The sequence below is a fragment of the Diadema antillarum genome, unplaced genomic scaffold (genome assembly GCF_040938485.1).
Source record: "Diadema antillarum isolate AM-2024a unplaced genomic scaffold, OU_Dant_1.0 seq00002017_RagTag, whole genome shotgun sequence".
NCBI lineage: Eukaryota > Metazoa > Echinodermata > Echinoidea > Diadematoida > Diadematidae > Diadema > Diadema antillarum.
Genome location: NW_027272672.1, coordinates 5712 through 28240, shown reverse-complemented (window position 1 = coordinate 28240; position 22529 = coordinate 5712). Strand labels below are relative to the sequence as shown.

Below are 22529 nucleotides of genomic sequence, written 5' to 3'. Positions count from 1 at the left end.
CCTCTCCTCTTATACCTCACTCCAATCAAAAAACTCATTCCTGTATGTCTTCTCGTCTCTTTGAGAGAGCGCTCGCCACAGAACCATGGAATAGATGTGACCATGCCTCACTAAACCCACAGAAGACATGGAGATACAAGTCATGGATCAATAGATAATGCGTCAAAGTTTTGGCGTTTTCTGAATGAGTAATCCCTACATATATACCTTAAACTTAGGCCACACACACACACGGCAAAAAAAAAATGAAAAGAAGAAGAATGAGTTAGTGTAATGGGAGTTTTGTACAGTTCTGTATACCCATGTTTCCTAGTCCTAACATTACTCTTCTATATTTTCTTCCCATGAGAACCATAATGAAAGTAAACTTGAAAGCTCTGTAACTATGGACATGCAACACTTGCATAATTTATGTTGTAGCTTCATGCTATAACTTTTGAAAATAATGACCGTGGGAATTTGTAAACAGTCAACAGTTGTACTGATCTTTGATGTAAACATGTAAAGAGTGTGCTATTAACCCGTTGAGGACGAGTCCCGAGTATACTCGGGCAAGCGTCTATGGGAAATGCGTGTTGTAGCAAAATCAAACCGTCCTCAACGGGTTAAGCGAGTATACTCTAAACCTTCAGAGTAATCTGATAGTCCAGCAGTATCATAGTGGTTTCTGTCGAGTTTGAATCTCTACACTCCAGTAGACTTTAAAAACCCAACAACTTTAAAGTTCTTATTCACAAACCTGATGCTCCTTAAAAGTGAGATTTTCTGACACATATTTCAGCTGGTTGGAAACATCCAATTTTGATGACTTCTGCATCATGTTATTAGAGTTGGGAACCTCTTCGTGTGGAATACAACCTGCAGTCAAATTTTTATGCAGTGCTTTTTGTTGTATTATTGATGCAAAGTCACATCTGATAAAGCACACGCCTGATCTGAAATTGATGGTCAAGGGTAGCTGACCTAATTTGTCACTTTGTAGCCTAGCCTTGGTACATGTCTATGCTATTTTTGATGATTTTGATTTCCCTCATATGTTGCTGTGGATATTGCTGATGGTCAAACTGTTGAGATTCTTGAGATTAAGGAAGCATATTCCCCCATGAAATATCAGCTTGGGATGTCCATGTTGAGATCTTGAGATCATCAGACTTGACCTTGTTACTCTCCTCATGGTCCAGGGTACCCTCCCGACCCTTTGACCTTTTGTGAATACTTGATGCATATCCCCTCGGGTGGATGTCTAGGTCAGCTGTGCGAAGGGCGCTAGACAATGTGCCTGCCCCTTCCCACTCCCCACCCCCCTGCTGCCCACCCACCCGCCCCAACTCCACTTTCCATTAGCCAGTCGTATCAGTACCCACATGTTGCAGCTTCCATTAGGGACGTCCTGTCCTACCAAGGCGGAGCCACCATGTGTCCTGGCCTCACAATTAAGTCTAATTCTACAGTTCCTGTATCATGGTCTTGGACCAGACCAAGTATATTTTTACTCCCCTACCCAACCACCACCCCCCCCCCCCTCCCCAGCACACACCCCAGCTCCTCCTCATCTCATTCTATCTCCAGTAGAGTTTATGCCACCATATAGATAAACAAATGATAACAAAGAAAGTAGCTAATGTGAAGCTATAGTTAACAGATCATAGGGATGACTCCTCTATGTGGTAATGGTGAAGACACATCAAGGAGAATGCACATGGCAGTTTGATAGAATACAATAATCATATTTCTTTTGTTCATCTTTGAAGAGCTAATATCCATGTGCACGCCTTTTCATTATCAAAGTAACATAATATGCATGTTACTCTTTGAAGTGATTATTCAAAAGCTGTATTTCATTTTGATACAAGTGTACCCCTCCCCCCCCCCCAAAAAAAAAAAAAAAAAAAAAATCATCACAGGTCCCAAGACCTACAAAGAGCACCTCCACCTGTGTTCAAGTTTATGGAGCAGGTATGGAGGAACACCTGTTACCCAGTCATTGTTACCCCCTGGAGGGGCTACTCATTTAACCCATCAAGTCCTGGGCAATTTTTTTGCAGCAGCAATCTTATCATTAAATTGGCAACTCTGAATTCTGCTTTATTCCTGTTCTATATTAGAATGATTAGATGGAATTAATTGAATTTCTTTTTTAAAAATGAGACAGAAATTTACAGAATTTACCAAAAGCTGAGATGATGCAAATGAGGCCATCACTTACACATAAACAACAGATGACTCTATTGAATATTTCATTCAACCTTTAACCTGTAGAGTTCCGAGTATACTCGGGCAAGTGTCTATGGGAAATGCTTGTTGTAGCAAAATCAGTCTGTCCTCAGTGGGTTAAAAGACTCAAATAAACTTATATTCTACCTCATGAAACATTAATACTGAATAGTAAAAAAAATGATTGATGGGTTAAAATGAGAGTCCCAACTTGTCACTAGGGTGAAACTTTGATGAACAGAATAAAATCAAGCAAACAGAACAGTAATTAAGGTAAGACCAATTATGATGTGGATTTTTTTTTTGATACATAATCGTGTCATCAGTGGCAGTCACATGATCATGTTATATGAGGCGATATTGTCATTGCCCTGCAAGACTTCCATTTAGTTGCATACATGTCTTTTCATTGGAATATCTCATTTTTCTGCACATGAAATACAAGAAAAAATCTTATTCTCATGAAATTGTTCTTGGGTGTTAAATACTGAATAATGATTTCATAACTTTAAAGAGGTCTCATTGCTCTGAAGAAAATGAAAATTTTATGACATTTTCATATAGAAAATAATGGGAGATTTGTGAGGCAATGACATCATCAAGTTGAATATGCATGCGCATTTGTTAGCAATATCTGTGCCGTAATCCGTTGACTCTTCATCACACGTACTGACTCTATAGGAGGGATCGTGTTTACAAGTAATTCACATGTGGGTCATTCCATGAAGTTGGGTACACAATGGGCAGTACTGTTCATCATGTTATGTATCTGTTTTCAGAGGTCCCAACAAAAGTTATTTTAATCTAATATCCACATTGTCTGATTAATGAGGAGTGATAGAATATATTATCAAAAGGGCATAGTTGAGACTTTATGAAAATCCCGTTTTTTGATGATTAAAAATGTTATTTTTTTGTAATTTTTGTGTTTCTTTTGTGACATCAAAACATTGTTTGTGTTGTTTGAATATTAAATAAATACAATTTACAGTAAAGAAAAATGAGTTGTGTATTTATTCACATTATTAACTCTCATAGTCGGCACTAATAGACAATTCCCCAATGAAGAGGTTTTTCTTGGAAAATTACCTCTTATGAGATCATGTTACTATCGTAACATTTCGTGTCCGCGAAATGGTAATGAGGATTAAATATTTGCGAGTGGAAAACTGCAGAAATACGAGAGAAACATGGCAAGAAATGTCTTATATATGTTTGTTGTCAATGGATCTTTAAAACTGTGAAAAGAAACAATCGCGTTTGACTGCTTTTGGAAAATACGGAGGAATAAGGTGCTTGTATATTTTCTTCGTGTCCGTGGAAAAAGTTACGATGGGAACAATTCTCCACGATCCATTCGGCAAATGACGTACGCTCACGAGTTGACGACACATTGCCCGGGTTTCCGGATGATGCGACTTGAATGTGACGAGTGCGATCGGCTTGCAGACGACCGGTTAGAACAGCTCAAGCCGCTTTTGTGTTTCGTGGGCAGCTGTTACCATGGAAACGACGTGTCGCTTTTGACAAGGTAGGCTAGCTATCTTTCTCATGTTCTGACATGATCGTATCGTACTTATATTACACTTTATGATCGATATTTCGTAGATTATACCCACAGTTAACGAAATTGTGTGGGCAGAGCCTCGAAGAATATTTCATTAAAAAAAAAACCACAATCGGCGCGAGTAAAGTAATTCGTAATGATATTGCATCTTTAGTCCCACTCGTGTCTTTTTATGTAAGTAAATACATGTAGTTGATTACACATGGAAGTCTGGTGGTAAACGACGACATCAGCGCCCTTTAGTAGTATCGAGTCTAGACTAGTATGACCAAGGAGGTACTACGCTTGCCTAGTACCTCCTTGGGGCTTGGTATGACCTCTTGCTGTAGTATAAGACTTCCTTATTGAGTTATCACCACATAAACCAAACGTAATTTATTGGTGAGATAGTTTGCTGAGAACAAGGTTCCACAAGGACAGGCGCATGCAGAAGAACGTCGCACGCTATTCTCGACGATATTTCCGTATGGGATGACCTCATCGAGAGTGTGACAACACGATGTCAATATGCAGGATTTATAGCACATTCTGAGCTAAATTTTAGGTCATTTAGAAAATAAAATATTTCACTAAGGAGGCTGACAATCGCTAGTTTACCGAAACTAGGGGCCCTCAACCATACAAGTTACTACTAATATGACACTAGTCTCTGTCTATCTTACAAACGGCAAAATTTGCACATGAAGTTTACTTCGCTAGTGTTTCTAAGTTTAAAAATGACCATTTAATCGCAGAGGGCACCCTTCAAAATACAATTCAAATAATGCCATTAATATACAACCCAATATAAATTTGAGGTACAGTGGAAACTCGATATAAAGATCAGTGTTCTACTGTTCTTTATAACAAGATTCCCCTGTATTAAAAAATGTAGTGTTCATATTTACCTAGAAGGTTGCCAGAATATATATTGTAATCTGCAAATCATATTTGAACTACATTTCAGTTTTAATTTTATTTTAATTTTAATGTTGTCTTTTCCCCCCTACAGCCCCCCCCCCCCCCCCTCCTTCCAACTTATGATTACTTCAAGTTCAGGCTGGTTAAACACCGATAGACATGGCTAAGAAAAAGCCTTTCCATCTTCGGTTGCGATGTAGTATTGATTCGGAGGCCCGGAAGCCCTCAAAAAAACAGTCAACAGTAAAGTTAGTAAACAGTAATGAAGCTGCTTCCCGAACAACAAAGTGGCGACATAAGTTGAAGGCCAACAACCCACAAGAATACACAAAATTGTTGAAAAAAGCTGCGGAATATAACAAGTTACAGAGGATCGAAATGTCCCTAGCGGAGTCCACCTTAAAGAAGAGAAATATCTCCACTGAAGAGAAGGAAAAGTCTGAAAAGTTCCTAGAACAAAAGAAGCGGTGTAATGCGACTGCAGCTCTGCGAATGAGGAAAATGAGAGCAAAGAAAAAGGAGGAGCAACTACGGCTTCAATCAAACAAAATGAAACAAACACCTAGCACCAGAGCTCAAGACAAAAGGCAAAAAGAAAAATTACAAGCACAGGCAAGAAAGAAGCGAGAGAGACGAGCAGCAATGTCAAAAGAAGAACATGAGCAATACAACGCAATGCGACGAGAGAAATACAAGCAGAAAAAAGAAAAAGAAAAGCTTATGTGGATTGAATCGCAGAAGCTCAAGGCTCGAGAAGCAGAGCTAAAGAAAGAAGAGGAACGTTTGAAAGAAATTGCAGAGGCATTCGATCAGAAACATGCGGAGTTGGAAGTCACTCGCAAGAAACTCTCATCTGCAGGATGTGACGTGAGAAGTTCTTCGGCTAGAAGAAAAAGTTTGGAGAGAGTAAGGGCAGTTATGCCACAAGACCGAGAAAAGTGTGTTTCTACGATGATAGATCTATTTCAGAAGTCCTCTCCAAAAAAGCGTGCAGCACTGAAGAAGAGAGGAATGCACACTGGCCTTGAGGATGCCCATCATGAAGTCCAAAATCTCCTGACATCAAGCATTAGTGAGGAAATGGGCAGACTAAAGAGGAGCAAGAAGAAGAAAGACCTAGAAAAAAGAAGGAATATTGCTGCATCACTAAAGATCTTGAGCAAGTACCGACTTCAGAAAAAAGGATCGGCTCTCTTGCAGATGGGCCGCAAGATCATCTCCTCGGCAAGCAAGAAGAAGCAAATGCACGACAAGAGAAAGCTGTCCCCAGAGGTAGCAAGCGCAGTCATCTCGTTCTACGAAGAATCAGCCATCGACCTGCCTGATAAGAAAATGGTATCCATGAAGACCATGAAAAATATTCGATATCTTCAACAGTCAGTGGCGGCTTTGTTCTTGAAGTTCAAATCACAGAATCCAGACATGAAAGTAGGTGCAAAAACATTCTACAGCCTCCGGCCACATCATGTAAAGCTCCAAGGATCAATCAAATTCAGGGCATGTTTGTGCGAATACTGCACAAATATTGAGTTGAAGGCAACAGCAATTAATAATTTAGCACACAGTTACGGAATGAAGTCCTTCTTTGATGGCGTTCACTCAGTGAATCGCGTCACAATGTGTCCCAAGTCTGAAGGAGCGAAGACGTACATGCGACATTGCTCCGAGAGGAAATGCAAAGAATGTGGTCCCAAATTGTTGAGATCTTACCTGAGACCGCTGGTGGAAAAACACGGCCCTAAGCATATGACATGGAAGAAATGGATTCGGGTCAGAGTGGACGAGAATGGGAAGACGATCACCAAGCAACAGATTGTCACCAACGACGGGACAGTATCTCAATGTCTGGAGGAACTTGAAGGGGAGACGGTCACTATCAGTAAGCATCTGCATAGTGCGTCTTGGCAATCTCAGCAGTTTGCTACACTTACCAAGGACATGCCAAACAACTGGGTCGTCATGGTCTTGGACTTTGCAGAGAACTTTGTATGCAAGTACCAAGACGAAATACAAAGCGCACATTGGTATCACACAAACGTCACAATCCACCCTATTGTTTGCTATCACAGATGTCCAACATGTGATGAGACAATGCAGGAGTCACTCGTCTTCATAACAGGCGATAATCGACATACATATCATGCAGTGCACCAGTTCATGTCACAGGCAGTACAGCATCTCCGGCAAAACATGGAAATTGACAAGATCATCAGATTTACAGATCAATGTGCAGCCCAATACAAAAGTAGAGGACCATTCAAGGACATTGCTCTTGCACAGCAACATTACCAAGTTCCAGTAGAGCATCACTATTTTGGTGCCAGACATGGGAAAGGTCCGAGCGATGGGGAAACGGCTGTTGTGAAACGACAAGCTTCATTAGCTATTAGTTCTGGGCGTAAAGTAATGAACAATGCAAAAGATGTATATGAGTTCTGCCAAGATGAATTGACAATACAACCAAGCCAAGCCGAATGTCTCCACTTTCAACGGAAAGTGTTCTTCGTAGAGGAAATGAATCACAACAGAGATCACAAGGACGTCCAGACCATCAAGGGCACCAGGCAACTGCACTGTGTAAAGGGTGAAAGCAGTGGACGGCTGTGGACAAGGAACCTGTCTTGTTTCTGTAAAGGCTGTGTTCTCGGGAATCAGCAGTGTGACAGCAGAGGGACTGTAGATGACTGGAAAAGTGAAAAGCTGTTTGCTGCTACGATTGAGACATCTCATGGTAAGAACTAAATTAACCTTAATATTTACCTAGAAGGTTGCCAATATATATATTCATTTAGTATTATTGACTAATGCTAGTTATTTGTGATCCAAGCAGAAAGTTTTCAAACAGACCCATCTTATTCATTGGTTGTTTTAAAGTCAGTGGTTAATATTGTGGGTCGATTTAAAAAATTGTACAACTGCGATGTCTAAGCAGTGTAACAATGTTCAAGTGGATGAATAAACGGCCAAGAATATAAAAGTTTTGAAAATCCTGCCTTCACTATCCAGATTTCTATGAATAAAGAATGAACCATTTCAGTAACAGTTTATTCAACACTATAGCCAATGGGGAAATTTGAGCATCGTAAAACAGTCATTGCAAATTTACATTTTTGCAGTAGTATTTAAATTATCATTTTCACAGCAATTTTTGCAGGGCTTCATTTCTACACTATATCAGATTTACTAGTAGCACGTGGGACCATGTAGCTCAGATTTTTTTCAACTGGATTCATTGTTAACCAATGCCTTTAACATATATTTCTGTAAGTCCAGGGTTTTTGAAAGATGTTCTTAAACTTATAACTCATGAATTGCTGCTGCACATTACACCATTGTCTTGCCATACGCTGCCACGATGACCAAATGTTGTTCTATACTACAGAGTTAAATATGTGCGCACTATCTGTACATATTTTTCTTTGGATAGACCAATGTTTTTGTTCGTTACAGAGTGGTACAACAGCAAAATTGTGTAAGTGTGAGGTGTTCTTTACAGATACAGGTGATACTGAAGACCCGTCTTCCATGACTGTTGCAGATGATGACTTGGATGCTGACGGCCCGTCTTCCATGACTGATGCAGATGATTACTGGGAAAGCGAATCCTCCCCTTCCTCTTCACCTGTGAAACAACTGCATGTTACCGGTTTGTACAAATCAGTAATATCGCTGTTTATGTTTTCTTCAACCCTTTTTTATATTAGGGAGTTAATTTTGGCGATATGAAAAACAGTTTATTTGTCCCTCGGATGAAACATTTAAGGTAGCCAATGCCTTTTGCAGAGCCCACAAAATGCCCCAATCATTGTTTGAAACCAAAGATATTAGTATTTGGGCAATATCTGTGAAATTTCGAAATCAAAAGTTGTGTAGAATTCAAAAGATAACAGTTGTAGTGTAGTCGGCATTCAAGCAACAACAGTGCATTTATCGTTCGGGGACTGTAATATAATACTTAAAATCCAAATAATAATGTCAGTAGGTATACGAATGTCATAGTAAAGAATTCACTTATTTCTTTTTGCTGTATTTTTAGTGATAAAATATACCATGAACATGATCAATCGATCAAACAGGTCTGTAAAAGGTAGACTAAGTCTAGAATAAATGTAAGGCCTTATAATAAATATACCAAAATAATTTGAATCATAGTTTTCAACTTAACTCCATAAATAAAGTTGCACAGAGGTTTCACAATATTGTCTGCTTGAATACTGTAGTGTTCCCACTAATTCTGACAAATTTCATGCAAAAGTCATTGTCTACCATTAAGGTCTTTTTTATGTATAATCTTCAACTTTCACAGATAACGTGGTCATAGGTGTTCCAACTTCCCACCCGCCTTCTACGTCTGACAGACAGCTTCCCGTTGAAGTCCCAACTTCTAACTTGCTGTCTACTGGTACTGAGCTTCATGTTGAAGACCAAACCTCTCACTCGTCAACGTGTGACACACAGCTTCACATGGAACTCCCTACTTCTCACTCGCCATCTACTGCTGGCACTCGGGTTCATGTTACAGGTTTGTAAAAATTATTTTTTACATCTCAACTTTCAAAGTTCAATTCAAGATTCAAATAATTTACTATCATGCACTGAAGCATAGAAATCATTTCAAATTTTCTGATATACAAAGGAAAAAAATGGCAAGTGGTATAATGTTAACAAATGTACTTAAGATTTTACTTGTTCTAATCATTGAAATTGGTCCCTGCACATGTATTGATGTTCTTGGCAATTTAGGTTTTAACAATCATAGCGCACATGGATTGGAACCCCACCAGCATGAACCCAAACACATGCGCACACACACACATTTATACATACCTCACAAATGAACACACACCTGCAAATGTCCCCATTTTTAACGCTTAAGTCCACCCACACCAAAATACTGATGTGCACTTAAACACCTCAGTGACCTCACCCACTGCAATGCGTATGTATCCACGTGCACTTACAGCATGGAGTCAGCATGAACACACACGTGGGACACATGCTCACCTGCACCCAATTCTAGTCCCAAAATGTCTGTGTTATTTATGTTTAAAGTTAATATACCCAATTGCACATGCAATATATTATGTACATGTGAAGGGATATTTTTTTCCCAACAAGTTAATCACACCTCCACTTTATGCATATTTAGGGAGGCTGTTACAAGATTTATGGAGAGACATACCAGTTCAATTCTGTTCAAATGAGTTTTTCTGTGGATCAAAATTCTCTTTCAGAATAACTATGTCTGAATGCAGGAGGATGTATGTCTTCTTTCATATTAAAGATCACTGGAGATCCTTTTACTGATTATGTTACGTGCAGTACTGGTTATCTGAGAATTGTCTATTGGTGACAGTTTTCTTCTATTTTGCAAAAGCATTGTTACTTTATAATTTTAGATATTTTATCTTTATTCATATATACAGCTTATCGCCAAACTCAGGACCTTCAAACTGGGGATTTTGTTGCCGTTGTATATGGTAAGACGTGGTGGGTCGGAGAAGTCCTGGAGCTGAAAGGAGAAGATGCACATATCAACTTCTTACTCAATAAGGGTGATAACAAGTACTCTTGGCCAGACAAACCGGAGCAAGACTGGATTCGGAGAACTGGGATCTTTGCCATCTTCCCCTCTCCACCAATTCCTGTGTCCTCAAGACATCTTGGATTTGAAGAAAACACTTTTCGTTCACTGGCAACTAGAATCAACACATTCATCAATCTTGAAGAATAGGATTAGTAGGACAGGATGCTGCATTTTAGAACAGGAACATGTATATGTGAATTAAAACAGCCTCAGGACAGCTTTGGCATTCTTCAAATTTTCTAAAATGTTTTATTGGAAGAGTATATGTAAGGAATAAAATACAATGTTTAATGGTGAAAATTCACCTTCCGTATCTCATTCCATTGTATGTTTGCCTTTTTTCATTCTTCCCATGAAAGATATTAAAATTAGCAAATGCCGAAGCTGTTTCGATCCTTTTATGTTATGAGGCACTACTGGCCAGGATCTCCTGCACATCATTCAGTGTAGAGTCTTAGTGCTGTAGTATTCGGTTATTTTAAAACCCAGTTAACCTACTTCAAAAATATGGTTGTGTTTCGGTCATATAATGTACACATTTTTATACAGGTTGTACATATTCCTTCATTATTTTGCAGGTAATATTTATAGTGATAATTTTACTCGTAATTCTATTTGTAATAATATTTTCAGAACATAATGAGAATCAAAACAGTTATCCAAACCCAAACCATTTTGACCAAAGACGGTTTGGTTACTGCTTTGTTAACCTTTTTACTACAGCACTAGTGTAGACGTGCAGGACTGCGCTGCAGTCATCAGCTGAGGAGCTAGTAGCATGTGGCCTCAACTAGAACAAAATGCAAATGAAAGTATGGGTTATTTGGAATTTTTCATGTGAAAAATGAAGTTTGAATTCTGAATCAAAACATTGATTGAAAAACAAACACACATGCTCATATAAAAAACTGTTGACAACTCATGAGAAACAGGAAAATCTTAAATCAACAAGATATTGTTATAATTCATGGTTTAGGAACTTAATTTTTAATTCATTTAATAGAATTGATATTTGTATGCTAATCAGAAATCAAGTTTTTATGTGACATTACTTTAATACTAAATAGAATGACACAAGTTAACAATACAGGGGAACCGAGAACAAGATTCTTAAATTTCTTGGGACCATCAAAGTTAGATTGCTGTATTGAATCCTTGATAGTATCAGGGCTATTATACATAAGTATTATGAGTATAGGGAACTTCATTATAGTGAGGTCCTTAAGACCATATAAATTAGTGTGTTATATTGTAAATATGTTCTACTAGTAACACAAAAGAATACAAAGAAGTGGGACAAGAAAGATTACATTGTAGTAGTGGAGTTCGTCAGATCAGTGTTCTACTGTTCTTTATAACAAGATTCCCCTGTATTAAAAAATGTAGTGTTCATCACAACGGTGATGGCAAAGAAATTCAAAGTTAGAATTCCTGTAATAACTTCAAAACTTGAACAAAAGCAAAATGCAGGCACTATGTGACTAAAATTAAAAGTATTGTAATAAAATAGTATCAATATAATGTACATGCAAGAATATGGATGTAAATATAAAAGTCACTGTAACTTGAAAACGCATTGATAAACCAATACAAGAACTGGAGTGCCAAAAATATTAGTAAGGTAACATGCAAGAAAATGTGAATATGAGTTGTAACAAAATCTGAAGATATTGGGAATTTCATTTTGAATTAATGAATAAAATTATAATTCTGTCGTTCAATATGTCATTGTGATAGGCATGCACATTAAATTTGAGCCTACCCAGACTACATGCATCAAGTTTTCTGTAATCTGTACATTGTGTAGGAGGAAAGATAATCTTTCAAAGAAGGGTAAACGATTGTAATTAATTAAAATTATCCATGTGATTGCTTATTTTTGTTCAATTAAAAGCTGTTCTTGAAGAAAATCAAACAAAAATAATGAGATACATGCATTATTTGAGTAAAACTAGCAATTTGATGTTTCACGTGTAACAGGACGCCGGTATCTTGGTGTCTTTGTTACATGTGAAACCACCAAATAAACTTTGGGACAAATACATTATGATTATAAGAATAAAATTCTTATATATATCTTTATATAATTATTCTCAGTCATTACTTGAAATTTAAAAATGTTGAAAGTCTGATAAATCGAAAGACAAATTTATTGTTTCACATGTAACAGGACACCAGAATCTTTGTGTAATTGTTACATGTGAAACCTTAAAATGAAGTTTGGGCAAATAGTCATTTTGTATATGTGTCCGCATCTTTACTCTCCGATCTTATTTAAACATTAACCTGTCCTCTTATGCTTCACTCTATTTCCTTTATTATTCATGCTACATTTAAAAGAATATTAACAAATAGGACACTATTTTAGTGTTTCACATGTAACGGGACACCGGTATCTTGGTGTCTTTGTTACATGTGAAACCACCAAATAAACTTTGGGACAAATACATTATAATTATAAGAATAAAATTCTTATATATATCTTTATATAATTATTCTCAGTCATTACTTGAAATTTAAAAATGTTGAAAGTCTTATAAATCGAGAGACAAATTTATTGTTTCACATGTAACAGGACACCATAATCTCTGTGTAATTGTTACCTGTGAAACCTTAAAATGAAGTTTGGGCAAATAGTCATTTTCTGTATGTCCGCATCTTTACTCTCCGATCTTATTTAAACATCAACCTGTCCTCTTATGCTTCACTCTATTTCCTTTATTATTCATGCTACATTTAAAAGAATATTAACAAATAGGACACTATTTTAGTGTTTCACATGTAACAGGACACCAGAAAATCTGTGTAATTGTTACATGTGAAACCGTAAATGAAGTTTTGGGCAAAGTAGTCATTTTTGTATGTCATTTTGCATATTTATTTTCTGATCTTATAAACATTAGCATGTCCCCCTATGGCTCACCATATTTCCTGAATTATTCATGCTTCATTTCAAAGAATATTAACAAAAAGGACTATGTTTCAGTGTTTCACATGTAACAGGACACCGGAATCTTTGTGTAATCGTTACATGTGAAACCTCAAACAAGGTTTTGGGAAAATAGAGTCTTTTTGTATTTGTTAACCTTTTCACTTTCTGATCCTATTTAGGCATTAGCATGTCCTCTTATACTTCACCCTGTTTCCAGTATTAGTTGTGCAGCATTTCAAAGATATATTTACATTAAGATTGAATTTCAAAATTGACCCCTAAAACTGTCTGCAGACCTTTCTAATAAGAAAATGTTGTAGGATTTTTAAAATTTTTAACTTTCGATTGGTATTTTTTGCTGTTGCTGGTGTGGAAAGAGTCACAACATACTTTCCAAATATTTCTTGATTTATAAATATCTTGTGGCAAACTAAGAGAAAAAGCAGATTTTCTTCAGATCAAATTGGAAGGTTGGTGTCCCTGTTACATGTGAAACAAGTGGGCGTTATCTTGAATGTGTGATGATGTGTAGTGGCTACGCTGCAAGATTCAAACTTCTAATAGTTTGTTTGATATACTCCATGTATCTATGTTTCTTGAGATGACAATAACTAAGCTCTGCATTAGTTTTGAAATTTTGAGCCTCATGTCACACTTTGTGTACCCAACTTCATGGAATGACCCATGTCTGTTTGGCTGTGGATGACTTTCCTTCTGTTTACATCATGTCAGCACTTATCACCTTCTTCATGCGTCATCAGACAACCTGCCGTCTGAATGTCATGGTCTTCAGTGCGAGCAGAGAGTGCTTTTTCCCTTCACCTCCCTGCCACCTTTGGCACCTATGCGCTTACTCAACTTTCAGAAACACAGGAGAGAAGAGCACATTTGAAACTTAAAGCTATTAGTATTAAGAATGAAAGGGAATTGTAGCTATCTCTACCTGTCATTTACAGACAGCATTCCTAAAAAGTGCTGCGTTGCCCATGACAACCACTAGCATAGAAAGGGCGGTTTGGGTACAAGCGTGAGTCAGCAAGGGGTACCTTCAGGGGAGCACTTCCTCCAGTGCTTAAACTTTTTTTTTTTGCAACAGAAGACAGAATTGGCCTTAATCTGTTCCCCTATCATAGTATCTTTGTGGGGGTGGGCACTCTTTTTTCCTCCAGTGTCCGATGAAACTTGTCTGTGTTCTAATCTATTGAATGTGATCCATGCTTTTCGATTGCTATAAAGTAGGTGACGCAAAGCTTGAAGTACATCCGTTTTCAGATGTAAATCAAGATATTTGGTTCCTTGTTATCTATGTCTCTTTGACATTTATGTCTTGAGATGGTTTGATAAAAAGAAAGGGGTGGAAAAGTCGAGGTTATCTCCTGCCTGTTAACTGAAATCGAAAGTAATGCGATGTGTCGCATGATGTCATCATATTAGATTCATGGCACACCTCCAAAGCACGAAGCATATTTAAAGAAAAAAAAATGTGATTCTGTTCACCTATCTTGTATCATACAAGGATGATACATGATACTTGAACAAGTTTCTTGCTTTACGCTTGCTGCATAGCATCGTAGATATTATTTTTCTCTCATTTTTGTGAAGATTGAGAACAGGAAGGAGTAACAAAAGATGACATTTTCATTGTCAGCCACATTCATTTGTGTGGATTCAATTTTTGCTTGTCATTCCAAATATCACAGTGCACAGATATATCCCTTTTATGTGACGTATCATCACCGCAATAATCGTTTCTGAACTGATGGCAGATACGTGGGGATGCAGCACCAAGCACGCAGCTTCTTTCCTGTAGCGTCATGGAAACTGCCATACGCCCTTGACGAGACAATCTTCACATGCGAATTATTTCAGGACAGTCTGACGAGCAACACGTGTTGGATAATCTGGTTATGTCACGTCTGAACATCGTGATTTTTTTTTTGCGAACAACTTTTTGATATTGGGATACAGCTAGGAAAAGATCAAGCCCACATTATGTGCCCCTTAATATAAACTCGACATCCTATAGATCCAAAGTGAAATAAAAACGGCACTATTGTGATTATCTTATCTTTACACTAGCCCATTACCCCAGCCAAAAAAAAAAAGAAATAAAAAATAAGTAGAGAAAAGTCCTAGTAGATATGCTGTTGATTTTCTTGTATCAAATAAGTGATATGGTCACTCAGGAAGGAAGGAATTTTGTGATGACATTGAAAGCAAAACTACCCAAAATACACATAAAACCTCACAGATTAAAAGACTAGATATCAAACTGGTAATCCAGCTGAAGTTTGTAGATTTGTATCTTTACTTTCTTTCTTTTTTGTTACAACCAGGGAGAAATTATTTTTTACAAGAGTATTCCAGATTATACCAGATCATGTGCGAGCTGGATAAAGCATGAAGTGTTTGTATGTACAGTCAAACCTGCCTTAGTGACCACCTGTCTATAGTGGCCACCTGCCATATTCAGCCACTAAACCCCCCCCAAAAAAAAAGCCATGTTAATGACCCTTTCTATAGCAGCCATCTGTCTATAATGGCCACTTTTTTTGTCTCCCTTGGGTGGCCATTATAGACAGGTCTGACTGTATATCAAAATTCCTGTGGTAGCATAACAATTATAGAAACAAGTTAGCAGGTAGTGTTCACAGCTTAACCACAAGCATGTGATTGTCTTCTATATCAATCTTTTGTATTATGTGTGTTGAAAATGTGCACTCATCCTGTCCAGCATTTTATCTGAAGGTGACAGAAAACAAAAAAATAACACCTGCTATTCTCACAAACAATCAGAAATTGAAACATTGGAACAGGTGTTTTAAATGATGTTTAATTCATGTGGACACCATCCTCAACTGAAAGGGGTCTGTAGCCATGACAGCTGTTTACTTTTACGTTCAGAAACAGTGGCAAAGATTCAAAAAAGAGCAGACACTTCCAACAATACAGAGAGTACTCTGGTTGACTTTTGGAAGAGGAACAACTTTCTTATTTTGAAAATTAGAGTGCACAGCCATGGTCAAAACAGGTCTGCTAAGAGTTAAGTCTAATTTGTATGATTTCCACTCCACCATCATACAGTATACACAGTGCAACCTCCGGCCCATGGAGCATATGTGACCCTGCACCTCAAAACAAACAAAAAGTCACCAGACATGAATTTTTAGTTAAGACCATATTCTGAAAGAGCAGACTTTAAGCTTTAAAATGATGTATAACTCAAATCAAATGGACTCTCCTAACCTATCTAAATGATGGAAAGAAAGCACAAACTCAGGAAAAGTGTGAACTGAGAAAAGAGGCTCTGAAGTACAGTGTCTATTCGAGCGCTTAATCTTTACCAAACCGTGCTGGCTGTGCGATGAATGGGACAAAAAACAGGAAGTAAACCACCAGAGTAAAAACAATGAAGGAATTATCAGATTAAACTGAAATTAAGCATGCTTCATTAACACATTCTCTCCATAATTAATGCCAACTTTCAAAGCAGTAGCACTATCCTTTCAAAAGTTATTAGAGTTGAAGGTGAAGAGTGTGGACAAGGTTTTTCAGAAATGAAAAAGGGATTCTAAAGACACACCTAATCACACTATTCTACCAAAAATGTTCGAGATAAACTGCTAAAAAACACACTTTCCTGCCCGTTTTATGATACCAAATTTTAGCATAATGTAAAAGACGACCCGCTCTTTCAGAAAATATGAAAAAGTCAACTTCGGCTAAGTTGACCCATTTCACTTATTTTCAGTCCTCACGCAAAACTAGTGTGTGCGACTTTATGTTCATTTTGAGGTGCACGGTCACATATGCTCGAAGCTCCGAAGCTAGAAGCCTCAACTCTGACAATTGGAGAAGATACACAATCATTGTTTCCTAACCCCTTTTCCTAATCCTTTAGGTATAATATCAAGACATTATAAAATACTTTGTAGTCTAACAGTATTTAAAGCTTTCATTTCTTGTAGATAAAAACAAACTTTAAACACACTCCCTTCACCAGTTATAACTATTTTGTGCTCTAGAACTGTCAGTAAATGAGAAATTACACATTTTCCTTTGTGCATATTGTAGCTTCAAGGTTAAATATATTCCCAAATTTATGTTCTGTCCTCTGAAGAGTCTCAGGTGCTCTTGGGTATATAACAGTACACCAAAAGAACTTCCTGGTATTTTTTTGTCTATTTTTTGTCAGTCCATTGGTTCTGAATTGTGTAGGTAAGAAACAAGATCTGATCAAAAGTTTGAAATGTGAGATTACCAAAACTCCTCAGGTGTGAAATTATGAAATCTGTTCAGTTATAGAAGGAATAAAGAAAGATGAATTTTCTACACCTGCAAAATTATCATTGATTTTTTGGCAAAAATATCAGAAGCAACTCCATCTTTTTCTTTTGATAGACTTCAATCATTGCAGCTGTAGTTGAGTTTAGAGGCTATTGAAAAAAAAAGACAAATTTGTCATCTTAATGATTTTACCTTCATACTTCTACCTGTTTTCAACCAAATCAAAAAAAAATATATGCTTACAAAGGATCCCTTGAGTAAAGAAGGTTTCGTATTTACAGTCATCCTCTAGAGTTTGGGATCAGTTGAACCAAGGCATGCCACAATTTCTGACCCGGTCCGTCATATTTGGGGGGAGATCTGGCGATAAATTGACTCGTTTCAGTTTTGATAAGTTGTTCTTGTTGGATTGTGTAGAACAGGACACTAGATACTAGCCGCAAGTGGCAACCTAATTCAGGTAATTTCCTCTTGCCCGTAATAAGTTTCAAGTTTAGCTTGTCATAGCCAGCATTTGAGTCTCCAAAATGATATATTTCTCTGCTACAGATTAAGTACTTGGATCCATGTTCAGTAATGAACGTAAACTGTTTCTAGTGAAAATGGAAAGAGTTACTCCTAGGTTTAATCTTTTTTTTTAGGGGGGGGGAGGGGATCTCTAGTGCACCATGAGCCATTTTTTTTGTATTATGGACAAGACTAATTATTGTTACTATCTAGACTAAATGTAATCAGTTTGATATACATGAAAACATTCTTCAATTGCTTGACAAATTTTCATTTATAAAATTCTTCTTTAGCAGATTTATTTGTTTCTCCTGTAGATTCTTCATGTCATCAGTAGGGAATGCCGTGACCTTCTTTTTGGCAACTGTTTGCTAACTCCAATGATAAAAGAATGACAAAGATTTATGATACAACCCTTGATGAATAACTGTACATTGATTTTAGAAATGTACAGAGCCATAATTTATGTTTCAGCAAAAGAAGTTGCTAAAATAGCAAGATTTGCTGCAGTGGCAAGTGTTATTGTAATGTCAAGAATCCTGCTTTTTAAGATTGGCTATTGCTACAAACACTTGCTCTTCTAGTAAGAGTTGCTATCCTAGCATCATCTATAAATTGAAATTTTGAGCTTTTCATGGTTACCTCCCTTATTTGCATGCATCATTGTGTCCAGTATCACTCTTGGTAAAAAAAAAAAATATATATATATATATATATATATATATATATATATATATATATATATGTGAAAGTATACAATTTGTCAACATTCATATACAAAGTTATTTCTACCCATTATTTTTTTTTTAATATCTTTCTTTCTGTTTGTTTGTTTTTACTCATTTAAAGTTAACTTTAACATGGTGTGAAAATACACTTTGATCTGTCAGTGGCAAATAAGTTGGTCTTGGATGAGTTGATTCCATAGCAATGAATTCTATAGCACCCATCGATTAACCCTTGTTTTGCAGTAATTGATGCAAAGTTCAAAAAGTCTTTATCATTCACCTCACATATGTTGTCACGTGGAAGATGCAAGAGAGTGAGACACAACAAAGTTAGTGTAATGGATGGCCCCGTACACTTGTACTTGCACATCTCTGATATTGTCTGATCTCAAGCAATGATACTCAAGACAACATAGTCCCGGATACTTGATATAGTGTTGGGTTCTGGTAATCCATTGTGAAGTATAGCAGAGATATGGCAGGGGAGAGGGAAGTTCACAGGAAAGACATGCCTTTGTCAGCAGACATACTTCAGAAGAAAGAGAAGCATGCAAGACTGGGGAGGAATGATCATGCTTGATCTCTTTTGAATGATATTAAAGGGTGTATACAGTTCTGGTCGAGGTGAGGATTTAGCTTTTAACGTTTTGCGAGATATTCAGAAACCACTCTATGAGATGTCAAAGAGCATGCAATTCTAAGGGGTATCAAAAGTGTATTTGATGAAAATCGGTTTTGAAATGGCTGAGATATCCGAAAACAAGGTGAAACAAAGAGATCCTAATAAAAGGCGTGGCCTGTCGCCTTTTATTATTATCACTTTTTTGGATATCCAGCCATATGAAAACCAATTTTCATCAAATAAACGTTGAATCCTTCTTAGAATTACATGCTCTTTCATATTTCATAAGAGGTTTCTCATTATCTCACTTAGGAACGTTCAAAACATGAATCCCCACCTCAACCAGTACTGTACAGTCCCTTTAATGCAGTTCAAGGTAGTTGGGATGGCACATCAAATATTGCAATATTTCATGAACGTGTCGGGCATTCCTAGAAATATTGAATGAAACAACTACTTTTGAAGGCTTTTGTTATGTCATCAAATGATTGATCTTATCGAAAGGAGAATTGTGATTACTATTGGTAAGATTACAGTATATCATATACTCTGACAAGAGATATATAATCACATTCTGAAAAATACAATGATTATTATTCTTGATCTATTTTGGGCCAATTTTTAGCCCTCTGTTCTGCTTGTTATCAAGTCAAATAGTGTCAATATTGCACATCAGTGTGTCAGTATTGATTTGGTTTCTGTGACCACTGCAAGCTGAATGGGAAACATGACAGTATATCTAAACTGATTGATTTTTCCCAAACCTAAATGTGGACTCCTTGTAAAATTGCAAAGTGTGTAATCTAAACCAACATCACTATTTATACTTAAATTGTTTTGCCCGAATCTAAATATGGACGTTTACTTCTTGTAAGGATTACAAATTTCGTCATCATAACCAATATTGCTTTTTGTGCTTTAACGGTTTTGCTTGAAACTAAATATGGACTCGTTGTAAGGATTACATATTTCATCATCTTAACCACCATCACTATTTATGCTTTTAATGGTTTTACCCAAATCTAAATATAGACTCCTTATAAGGATTACAAATTTCATCATCTAAACCAACATTGCTATTCATGCTTTAATGGTTTTGCCCAAACCTAAATATGGACTCCTTATAAGGATTACAAATTTCATCATCTTAACCAACATCACTATTCATGCTTTAATGGTTTTACCCAAACCTAAATATGAACTCCTTGTAAGGATTACAAATTTCGTCATCTTAAACAACATCGCTATTCATACGTTAATGGCTTTGCCTGAACCTAAATATGGGCTCCTTGTAAGGATTACAAATTTCATCATCCTAACCAACATTGCTTTTTGTGCTTTAATGGTTTTGCCTGAACCTAAATATGGAGTCCTTGTAAGAATTGCAATTTTCATCATCCTAACCAACATCACTATTTATGCTTAAATGGTTGTGCCCTAACCCTTAGTATGGACTATTTGTAAGAATTACAACTTGCGTAAACTTAACCAACTTTACTAGTTATGCTTTAAATATCTCTGACTAAGTCGCTGGTACACCAATAAACACGTAATGTTCTCAATCTCTCCAGAATATTCGTTTCATTCACCTAGTGGGTGAGTCTAAAAAACGAACATTCACTCCATCAATCGGCAAGGATATTTTTCACCCTGGGAAGAAGATTGACGCTGTTTTGATTTCAGATTACCGTGCAGAACAAGAAAGGTGTTTTGAAGTCATTCACATTCTACCCAACCCTCCCCCCCCCCCCCCCACCAGTTTCTTGGTTCTATGCTCTGTGCACATTTATCTGTGAATCACGCCTTGTAATCTGGCTTGTGTTTCGTGGTAAAATCAACAACTTCCTGGCATCTGTTGCGATGCTTTCCTTCCAACTCTCCAACCATGTCTCATTCCAAACAATGCTAATCAGCAGAAGTTTGAGGGTTGTTGTGTACAGTGTCTGTCTTCCAAATGGCAAATTTTGTGATTACGACACAAAATGATGAACATTTCTTTCTTTTTTTGCCCCAGGAACTGTGGCCCATGAATGGAATGGAATTTTATACAAAATAAACAGGGAAGAAAAAAAAAACCTGTTTAAAGTAAACTAGTTTCCATTTTCTTTTTCAGTGATATTTGATTTTGAGATCAAACTGATACATCCGAAAGTACTGATTTTCAAATCTAATGATTTTACATCATAGCACTGCAAACATTGACATTTGTGTGGTATAGTATGACATTTAGTTTTTATTGAAAATTGTATGATTTTCAGAAACCATTAACAACTATTTGGGGTGAGTTCTTGCTGAGTATATCTTAGTGTCACTAGTATTGCTCAACAAGAAATAAAATGCTTGAATATCAATTCAAACCTTAGGACCAGTAAAGGATACAACCAAAAATTCAAGTTTTCAGTGATGTTTCAAAGTGTAGAAAATTCATTGCTATCAATGTAAACATTGCTACTAGAATGAACAAAGGAAAAACACATTTATACATTATGCATACCTTTTTTTATATAAAAGAAGTTGTCACAGAAAAAAAAAATGATATTTTTCACTTAAGTGTTATAACAAAGGTTTACATGAATTACATATGACAACCAATATTTTCATATTATAATATTATCATGAATATTGCAAAGTGGTCTTCGGGTCAGCTGATGGTACACCCACAAATGACTGAGAATCTAGACACCAGTACATATGGGTGGGACTTCTGTGAAATTCTATGTGGTCCTAACCCAAGTCATATCCACTAAGCCTAACACACAACTAAATAAGATGAAACGATAAATCTTCACCAGTACCTTTATGCTCTGATTTGGTCACTTAGCCCTTTCTGTGGCAGGGATTTTTGACAGTGTGTACAATACTATGGGGTTTTCTGTGTCAACCGGTACTCAAGGCAAATAAAGGGTTAATGTCACTGACTTCTCATAACTTTCTGGCTTCCTGCCCATTATTGACAGGCACTGGATTTGATTTCACCAATGGCTACATATTCAATTCAGAATTATCCATATATCTGATACTATGTAATTTATCTTATTTACTGTATTTGTTGGGTTTTTTTTTCAATACTGCTGAATGAAAATTGGTCATACAAGAGGAGAATATATACAATTTTTATTCTTACCAGAAAATGTAATATCATTTGATGAGCTAAATCGAATTGAAGTGCAAGTGAGTGATTTAAT

The 22529-nt window shown here is 36.8% G+C and overlaps 1 protein-coding gene across 1 annotated transcript; it reads left to right on the top strand.

The window, feature by feature from the left end:
* The first annotated feature begins 4800 nt into the window (after positions 1 to 4800).
* LOC139713620 (uncharacterized) lies at positions 4801 to 10415 on the top strand. Its single transcript, XM_071625326.1, has 4 exons — positions 4801 to 7412; positions 8178 to 8327; positions 8988 to 9203; positions 10108 to 10415. Exons 1-4 carry the CDS (start codon positions 4841 to 4843, stop codon positions 10413 to 10415), a joined length of 3246 nt encoding a protein of 1081 aa, XP_071481427.1. The 5' UTR covers positions 4801 to 4840.
* Positions 10416 to 22529: the final 12114 nt, after the last annotated feature.